The sequence below is a fragment of the Kogia breviceps genome, chromosome 4 (genome assembly GCF_026419965.1).
Source record: "Kogia breviceps isolate mKogBre1 chromosome 4, mKogBre1 haplotype 1, whole genome shotgun sequence".
Classification (NCBI taxonomy): domain Eukaryota; kingdom Metazoa; phylum Chordata; class Mammalia; order Artiodactyla; family Physeteridae; genus Kogia; species Kogia breviceps.
Window position 1 is genome coordinate 139,671,853 of NC_081313.1, and position 10,237 is coordinate 139,682,089.

Here is a 10,237-nt window from a genome sequence, read left to right on the forward strand (position 1 = left end):
AGAGAGCAGCCCAAACATCCAACCCCGGTTAACTGGGAAGCTGCCCAGGAGTGAGGCTCCCAGGCGGCCCATGGGACCTGCTGCAATACTGCATTGAGGCATTCGGCTCGCAGAAGAGCAGTCCAGAGCCAACACAATGGATCCAAGAACCAGGCTTGTGGGGCTCTCAGCGATAACCTCCCACGTATGTCCGGGGAAGACGGTGGACTCACCCAAGGTCAGAGGATGGCAAGGCAGCAGGAGGAAGCCTCGGGCTGTGAGCTATGCTCTGCTCGAGGGAGACACCTGGGCTGGAGCCCTATTTCCATCACTTCCCAGCTGTGTGGCCCCGAATACCTCATGGAACCTGTCTGCTCATTTTCTTACCTTTATGTAATTTAATCATCACCATGACACAACGAAGGAATGCTGATTGTGCTCATTTTAGGAGAAGGCAGAGCTGGGCCTGGGAATCAGGGATCCAGTTCCCAATCACACACTCTCTCCAACTCAAGGGAGAGGCCCCTAGGGTCTCCATAATGTGACCCTTCCTGGGAAGGCCCTGAGTTCAATACCCCCCCCCTCTGTGGGCATCTCACCTTTGCCCCCACAGCAGGAATGCAGAGGACCCATCTGAGAAAGGCAACAGATCACAGGCACCAGCGTAAAGCAAAGCTTTAGGGCCCCAGAGAGTCCCTGTGGCCCACTGCAGAGGGATCTGCAAAATGCACGGCCCATCCCAGTTGCCAATCCCAGACTCTGAGCTGTTTGCATTTGACACGGTGCCACTATTAACAGGCGCCAGAGTCCCCCGGGGAGAGCTGGCTGGCAACTTGAGGAAGCTGCAGCTAAACACACTCCCCAGGAATAGATGTTCGAAGTGCTCCTGGGGGGAAAGGAGTAAGCACCTGGGGAGGAAGGCAAGGTCTGCCTCCTGGGGGTGCTGACAAGCTGGGGACATGGGCAGAGAGGAGAGATTTCCCTGCTGGATTCTCAGTAGGATCTGTTGAATACATGGCTCCTTGGCCCACCCCACACTGGCCCAAGCAGGCTCTTTGGGCATGGGTCCTGGAGCCTCCACCAGTACCGGGCTCCTCAGGGATGCCGAAGCGCCCCGCAGTTCCAGAAGAACCATTCCCCGAGGCCAGGCTTCCTGCGCTTGGCCAGCAGTCACTGAGCACCCACACATCATTCACTCACTCACCTGCTCCTTCAGTCCCTCAGCAAATACTTTGGGCAATCAAGAGGGGGTGACTGGGATAGAGGTTCCTTCAGGAGCAGACAGGCTGGACAGATAAAAAATGATGACTAGGGCTTCCCTGGTGGCACGGTGGTTGAGAGACCGCCTGCTGATGCAAGGGAAGCGGGTTTGTGCCCCTGTCTGGGAGAATCCCACATGCCTCGGAGCAGCTGGGCCTGTGAGCCATGGCTGCTGAGCCTGCGTGTCTGGAGCCTGTGCTCCGCAACGGGAGAGGCCACAACAGGGAGAGGCCCGCATACCGCAAAAAAAAAAAAAGATGACTACACTGCATGTTTTCATAAGGGGCTCTGGACCCCTGAGGAGAGACGGCTACCCCAGGCTGCTCCAGCAGGGGTGAGTCAGGTTTAGGGGCAAGATGGCAGGGAAGAAGGGTGTCAGAGGCAAGGGAGCAGCATGTGTGGAGGTCCAGAGGCTCACAGAACACACACACACAGGGGCAGGGAGGGAGAAGCAGAAAGAAAGACAGGACCATGCCTTCCTGGAAAGGCCTCTGGTCTAAATGGACAGAGAAAGCCGGGGGCTCAGGGGAACTAAAGCAGGGTGAGAGACCCCTGAGGGCTAGAGTGACCAAAGAATACTTCCTGGAAGCGGCAAAGAATATTGCCTAGAGGGATGCAGAGGATTTGTGTTCTCTCCTTGGGGAGGAAGTAGGTGGGCAACCCCAATGATTGATTCAGATTCCAAAGAGTCAAGGAGTGGGGTACAAAGAGCAGCCTGTGCCATGAGGCCAACCACCTATCCTCCACCTTCCAGACAAAGACAATATAAGCATCCCTCCCTACCTCGGCCACAGGGAGGCCAAGAAGAATGGATCCCTACTCTAAGCCAGGCACTGCCCACAAGCAGCAGCACTACCACACTCATTGAGCGCTTTCTGTACCAGGCCTGGTGCTCAGGGTCTCACCCACAGTGACTCATCCAACCCTCAGAATGCCCACCCCCATAGAGTTAACATTATGCCCATTTTACAGGCCAAGAATTCCAGGCACAGAGGTCAAGTGACTTGCCCAAGGCCAGAGATCTGAACCAGGCAGTGTAGCTCCAAAGCCAAAGCCCTACACGTTGCTCCACAGTGTCTCAATCTAGTGAGACCGGGGAGTTGTTATGTCAATGGGGCTTCGGCAGGGGTGGGGTGAAGGTGCCTCTTCAAGGTTACCAAATGACCTTGTGGGCTCACAGAGAAAGTTCAGTCTTAGAGCAATGGTCACTCCCCTCTGTGCAGACATCTGGGCTCCCATGGCAGCCTCGCAGGAGGGGTGGAGGGGCAGTGTGGAAAGCAGGGTCTTTCTCCTGCCTCAGCACTGGGTCAGAGACTCACAGGCTCAAACACCAGCTCCACAACCACACGCTGTGCAACCCTGGGCCGTCCTTGGGCAAATACCTGTATCTCTGTGAGCCTCCACTCCCTCACTGGCTCCCACCTGTCTACAATTGTGAGTATTTAACAAGACATACAGGTAAAGGGCTTATGAGTCCAATGCCTAGCAGAATAAGTGCTAAATAAATGGTAGCTGCTATTAATTATTATTGACATTACCATCTTATCATCTACATCATCATCTTTCTTGTTAGTGTCATTTCATACTGTGGTTTTTATCATCTAGGAAATCTGAAGACCATTCAGCATCTGAAGCTCAGAATTCTCTCAAAACCAAAGAGAAGGAAGAAATGTGCCTGCTTTTCCCCTTCCCTCTCCTATCTATACTCAGCAGAGGGCAGCAAACAGGAACCATCCAAAGATAAGAGAGAGGAGAGAGACACATGGAGAGAAAGCTACACACTCATAAATACACACCCACCCACCACAGCAAGCGGAATTGTTTAGCTTCCTCTAGCTTCCAAAGTATGAACACTCCGCCTCCTCCAGCTAAGAAGGGCCAGGCAGAAAAAAAGTCGAAGCTGAAGAGACAGAAGTTCTTTTTCAGCTTGAGACAAATTTGCAATGAACTGCCTTTGAACGGGGGGTGTGGGAATGGGGGAGAGGGACAGCTCTCAGAACACCTGTGAGGGGAAAGGAAGGCGGCAGCAGAACTCATAAGATTAAATAAAAACAGCTTTTAACTGCTCCTTATCTTAACCCTCCACTTACCCTGTGCTGGAAGCATTTGCGTCCGGGCTTTCCCCAGGAGGACACTGAGGCCCACAGAGTGAATCATCTCAGCCAGGGGGTGGCAGAGCTGCGATGAAAATACGGACCTCCAGACTTCAGGTTCAGTAACTAAAACTGAGTCCAAGATGGCAGAGAGGTTTTATCTCAAGGCCCAGGTCTGATGCCCAGCAGTGACTGCCCGGGACACTGTGTCAGCAGGATTCTGGAGTGGACATTTGTTGGCTTCATCCCTAGATTTCATTTCCCCTCCTCCACATGACAGCATCCAGATTTTTCTCCTGGAAACTGCTCTTCCTATGATTTAGGTGGCCTGACCTCACCCCTAGCTACAGGGTGGGTTAGGTCAATCAGCATAGCTCATCCTCCTGACAAGTGAATGGTTAGATCCAAACTGGGCCAATAACACCTAAGGAGTCTTGCTAGAGTTTATAGGAAACAAGTTTCCACTCTCTTATAAAGAAGCTACCAGAAGAAGCAGACTCTCTCCTGTAGGATCTGGGTGTGGTACGAGGTGAGAAAGAGCTACAACCATTTCTTACTACCTTGGGGGCTCAGTCTATGATGTGAACCTCTAGATCATACCACACCTGAAGTCCACTGCAGTTACAGGAGTTAATATATTCCCTTACTCAGTTCAGCCTACGTGGCTTAATTCCTTCTGTTAACTGCAACTGAGAGAATCTGAGGTGGCTCTTAGACTCAGATTGGCTCTGTCTGCCACAGGGAGCAATAATGGTGCCACATGCTATGCATCCTTTTAATTCCTCTACTGCCCTGCTGGATCCCATTGCCACCTTAAAATTTAATACATTTCACTTGCTTTAAAACTGTAAAAATTCGGAAAGAAAATTTACAAAAATAGATCTGCAAAAAAGCCCAGTAAGTTCCAGCAGATAATCGGTCTCAATACGCTTTGGCCTCCAAAACTGGGAGTGATAATCTTGGCTCATGAGGGATATAATCGTAGAGAAGGATCAAATATTAGGAGGTGAAGGGAAAAAACATGCATGGTGAAACAGAGCAAGAACTTGGAGAAGAACTGGGCTCTGGTCTGCCTCCCTCCCTCTGAGAACTGATTTCCCCTCTCCTGGGCCTCAGTTTCCGTATCTACTACATGAGGGCCTTGGACTAGATAACTTCTGTAGCACCCTTCCTGCTCTGACACGCATAGATCCTATAGTAAACACGTTCTGACTGTCTTCCAAGTGCCAAGGCTTAAGCTATGTGCTAGAAGAGGATGTGGTTTCTACTCTAAGACATTTCCGGGAGGAGAGGCCACGATGCACTCCTTAGTCACAGGAACTCAGGCATGTATAGGCTACCTCCTTTCCTGGGCATGAGGACAATGGTTCTCTGAGAAGCAGGAATCAAATTATTTAAGTCTTCCCGGGGGCATTGGGGGCAAAGGGGCATCAGCTCTTCCCTTGCTGGCTCTGACACATACATGACATACAGTCAGATATATGCACAATACAGAGCCCACTGCAAACACCTTGTGAGCATTTAGCTGCCACAGGACACATTTCTGGCTGCCAAGTTTGCCTCGGGGTGTCTTTTAGAGATGAGATCCTGATGCCATCTCTGTGTAAGAGCTGACTGAGGACAAGGTACAATTAGCAAGCAAGATGGTTATCCTTTAAATGGGTCTTTGCTTTTACATTCCTGAATTCCATTCTTTGTTATCATGTCACTGGAGCCAACAGATAAAAGGCTGAACACAGCCTGAGAGAAGGCATTAGAGTATAAACATATCCCTAAGTAGTGCTCTCATCACAAGGTAGATATGGCTGCCTGTTAAACACACTTCTGCTATCCAGGCCTTTCCAACACAAGCTTCCAAACTCACAGAACCCCAGGATGCTGGAGTTGGGAAAGTCCTAACAAAGTATCTATCCCCTACACTGCAAATAAGATTCAACATGCCATTAACTCCACTTGAGTAGCAGTGTTGAGAAACAGTCGGAGGCCAAGTTTGGGCTTCAAGGGAAAGTGATTGATTAGCAATGTCTGCCCTGGCCAGGGGAGGGGAAGCACTCTTCTGACACACATTTACCTTTCTCCTTCTGAATCTAAGCCCTCACTTCACAGGTGGAGAATCTAAGGCCCAGTGGGGTTAAACCACTCTCCTGAGGTCACACAGTGAGTTCAGGGCAAGAGAATAAACTAAAACCCAGGCCTCTGTTCCCAGACCTTTCTCAGTTGGGCTCCCTAGGAAACTGCAAGCCTAGGATGAAAAAAGAATGCAAGAAGTCAGATTTGCTCAGGTAAATCAACAACCCTTCCCCAGTGGCGTCAGATTTCAGTTGGGCAAGCAGACAGAGAAGTGATTAGCAATCTAAAGGATCCCAACCCCTCTGCAGAAAATTAAACAAAGCATTCCATGGCTACATTTCTGTGGTACTTAACTTCCTGATGGGTCAGGCTCTGCCACCAGGAAGAATAAAAAAATGGGGCGGGGTGGGGGGGGAAGTATTGATTTCTGGATGTTCTAAGAATAAAGTTCAGCTCTGATACAATGAGAAAAACTCTTGATATTTGAAAATTAAAGTCACTGGTATTCCATTATCCCACCAATTTCTACTGCATGCTTGCTATTATCCAATGAAGTCATTTTCACAAGAGATTATGGCTCACAAATGCGGAGGGACTGCATCACATTTCTTTAACACAGCTTTTTAATAGCCAGTTCCCAAGCCTGGAATATGAAACAGACCAGAGAATTAAACCAAGCTGTTACGCAGATTGGGACTAGAAATGACAGGCACTCCGAAGGTGGCTTCAAGACTGGCTTTTCTTGCTTGGTTTTACAACTTTCCAAGAAGCCAGCTGTCCGACCAGATGAATGCTCAAATCCTTGAAGCTTTATGTGTCCTTTACAAATCAGCTGCCCTACCCAGCTCCAGTAGTACACTAAGCATAAGCTAGCATAAGTTACATAGACTTACATTCTAGCAGATGATAAACCCTCTGAATTTAAAATCCTGTATTCTTTAATCCAGTGGAGAAATCAAGGAGTTAAAGGACTAAAACAGTGAGTATGTTACCATCAGGGAAACTTCTCTCAAATCCACAAGGAATATAGTTTTCATTTGGATAAAATCCTGTTGTCCGACTTCCCTCCAGAGCCTCTGCAGTTATTTCTACTCGAAAGATCAATGAGGTGATCTGGGATAATTCTCAACAATTACAGGAGTGACAAGCTGAGCTCAGAACTGGTCAGCCCTGTCGAAAGAAGGTCTATGTGCTTGAGATGCCAGATTCCCCAGATAGCAGCCTGATGTGGTACGTGCACGTTCCAGTGCTCTGGGATGAGGGATGGAACACCAGCACTCTGAGAAGTCAGCCTCCTCCCTTGAGGCCAGCTGACATTCAAAAGGACTCGAGGCCAAGCCTAGTGCTGTGCATCTGCAGGAGAGTTAAACAAAAAGGGGCTGTGTGGAAATTTGGCAGGGTGTTCCTGAAAGGCAGCAGATGAATGCTGAATCCTATGGCACCTAGAAGAGCTGATCGTTGGGGAAACAGCTCCATTCTACTGCTCCCAGGAGGCTAAGATATTTTCTTTAAAGCAAGGATCATCAGTTGGCACCCCCCTACCACCACCACCAAACCCCTTTACCACTTCTTTCTCCTCTTCCCCTTGATGATATTCCAGAGAAAAAGAAATGAACAAGAACTAGACCTTCCCAGATGAGCCTCTCTGTCCATTTCAGTTAAGGGCTCGGAGAAGTGACCAGGTGTTGCTCCCCTCTCTCTCTGCCCAAAAGGCTGCCTTACTCCATCAATCCCCTCTTGTGCAAGTGACTAATTTACTTTGAAAGCTCAGGCCAAACTGGCAGTTAACCTTGACCTTCTCTCTACACATCTGGGTCTATAGAAAATGAAAATCAGGATTTCTCTGGCATCCACAGCAAATGAAATACGAGGACTTTCTCCAAGCAGAGGCAGAATGTCAGGAGCTATTTCAGAACTGGCTACAGCTATTCCAAAGGAGAGTCTGCACTTGGGCAGGACAATGCCCCCTTGACCTGGGGCTGTGTCCAGTACGGAGTCCTCACAGCTAGGGATGCTACAAGGGGCTCCTGCCTCAGGAAAGGAAAAATAAGTGGCCATTGTCCTCCACATTGGTTCACTGACGGTATCACAGAAAGCTGGAGCTGGACCAGTAACCACATTTTACAGATGGAGAAAGGGAGGCTCAGAGAGGGAGAGGGTAGGTGGTCAAGGACACACACAGCAAGTTAACAGTAAAGCTGAGGACAGAACCCTGAACTCCTGACCCTGATGCTAGTACAGGGTGGGAACAGATTTCATGAAGGAAAAACCCATAGAGATACAGAAATTAAGAGAGAGAGATCGAAGTCAGCTGTCAGGGTTTGAACCAGGGGTTTAGCAAAGGAGTTGGGGCCTTACTTCCCAAACAGTAGTTCTACCAAAAGGATTAACCAGGTCCTCCAGGACGGTTTGCAACAATTACCAGAATGACAGGCTGCCCTCAACCTGGTCAGCCCTGTGGCAAAGAGCCCTCTATACTCAAGACACCAGCCTGATCCTGGGAAGAGAAAGGAAAACCATCCAAAGTCAGCCTCTTCCCTTATCCGGCCAACCATCAGTCAAGTTCAACCCTGATGCACAACTTATCCACTTCCCACGGGACCGAGCAAATCCCACAAGAGAACCTGAAATGTCCCACTGTGTGAAACAGTTCATGCATATATAGCCTCACTGGCACCTAGGAGCTAGGACAGTAGGAGTGATGTGACAGAGCTTTTGCTATCAGTCTACATGTACTCCTCTCTCTCTCTCTCTCTCTCTCTCTCTCTCTCTCTCTCTCTCTCTCTCTCTCTCTCTCTCTCACACACACACACACACACACACAAACACACACAAATGTACAGAGGCGAGTTCAGAGGAGGCAAAAATAATTAAGATCTCAGTCTTGGCTGCAAGAAACACAACACCTAATCAGCCTGGACAAGTTCAGAAGGGGTCATGGGTAGTCTGAGAAGGGACAGGGGAAGCATCTGATATTCCATCCTCAGAGCACTGGGCACAAATAGCCTCTGGTGAATGAGGGTTCTCCCACCACAGGCCCCACTTCTGGATTCCCAGAAAGTCAAAGGCAGCAGGCCCCTCAAAGACCAGGAGCTCCACGACCATCCCCCAGGGCCTGAAGCTCCAAGGAGAGCGTGATCCTTGCACCCTCCGAGGAATCCACAGGATCTGGGAAAGAAATACGGCTGGGAAAGAAGAAGGGTGGAGAGGAAGAAGGCCCAGGTGTCTCTTTGGGCAGATGGGTAAACAAGAAAAGGAGCTGCTCTGAGTAGGAAACATCGCGATCAGCAGGTGGGGTGGGGGGAAGCGGAAGAGACATGGACACCAAATAGAAGGACCAGCATCTCCAGAAGAAGAAGTCATCCTGGGATACAGGGCTGCAGGATCCTCCAAAGGAGAGGGATGCTGGAAGAGGTGAGGGGACACCAGACAGGGACAGAAAAGAGGATGGTAACCTATGGTAAGAAACGGACCATCACACTGGGCATCAGTTGGTTCGGTTTCTGAATAGCGTAGGACAACTCCTATCCTTCCCTGAGCCTCAATTTTCCCATCTAAAACAATGGGAAGAACCGAGGAGTCTCTGGAGCTGACTCTGACGAGGCAGACAGGGGCGGATGAAGGAAGGAACCGAAGGCCAGAAGTGAACTCAGGAACAGCGTGTTTCCAACTGCATGGCAACTGGGGGACTCACCTGTCCGGCCGCCGGGGCCACTGCTGCTCCGGATCCCCCGGGGGTGCCGTCGGGCTGCCGCTCGCGGTACAGCGCCCAGAGCCCCACGTTGGGCAGAAGGACCAGGGCCGCCAGCACCAGCGCCACCGCCTGCAGAAGCCGCTTCTCCTTCCGCCTCATCGGGGCCGGTCAGCCCCGCCGCGCCCCGCCGGCCCCGCCGCGCCGCCCCCAGCTCCGCGCGTCCGCCCGTCCGCCCGGCGGCGGCAGTACCTCAGCGAAGAAAAGCGACCGCGGCGCCGGCCCCGCTCCAACTCCGCGGCACTTCCGCCGCTCGCAGGCCGGGGAGCCGGACTCCGCCACCGCGCCGCCACCGCGGGGGGGTTCTCCGCCAACACCGCCGCCCCCTAGTCCTGCCGAGCCGCGCGTCCCACCCCGCCTCCTCGGGGTCTGCTGCCGAGAGCCATATGTCGAGAGCCGCGGCCTTCTCGCTGCTCTTTCTGCTCCGCCCGGACGCGGCGAGGGCCCAGTGCAGACCTCTCCCCCCTCTCGGGCCGCGATGGTGCGGCCCGCTCCTCCGCTGCTCCCCCGCCCGCGGGAGCTTTGCGAAAGTCGAGGAGTTGGCAAGTTGGGCGCTAACTGGTGTGGGCTGGGACGCGCTCCCAGGGACCCCAAAGTCCCACCTGGCCACTTCGGCTCCGGACTCCAGCCGAGAGTTTTCGGACTCCCCAGGGATATGCAAATCGTGCTGGAGCCCGGCCGGACACTCCGCGCCTGGAAGTAGGGCTGTGACTTCCCACCCTCAGAGGGTCGGTCCCGAGGACTTGAGGACCTCCTTTGCCCCCTGGGCCTCGGCGTTCCCAGGCGGGAAAAGGAGCCGCAGCTTCGCTGCACGCGCGAGGTTCTGTGGGGCGGGCCCTGGTTTTCTTCCCTCCGAGTTCCTGGCAGTAGGTGTGAATGACCTCTGTAAACTGGGGGGTGCTGTCCCCTCCCACCCCGCCACCTGTCTGTTGTCCCTGCCAACCGGCGGGGAGGTGCCCGGAGCTTTTCTGCAGGACTTTTTCTCACTCGAATACAGCCTCCTTGGAGTTGGAATGCCCTCCAGGACTACGTGTGCCTCTGGGCACTCAGCTCAAGGAGCTCTTTCAAGAAACTTTTTTTTGTC

General features: G+C 51.9%; 1 protein-coding gene across 1 annotated transcript in view; it reads right to left on the minus strand.

Annotated features, from left to right (window-relative positions):
• Positions 1–9,296, minus strand: part of GALNT10 (polypeptide N-acetylgalactosaminyltransferase 10) — a 232,389-nt gene extending 223,093 nt beyond the window's left edge. The window contains exon 1 of the mRNA XM_059062936.2: positions 9,097–9,296. Within this exon, the coding sequence (XP_058918919.1) occupies positions 9,097–9,255 (159 nt within the window). The 5' untranslated portion in view covers positions 9,256–9,296. The remainder of the gene's footprint in view (positions 1–9,096) is intronic.
• Positions 9,297–10,237: the final 941 nt, after the last annotated feature.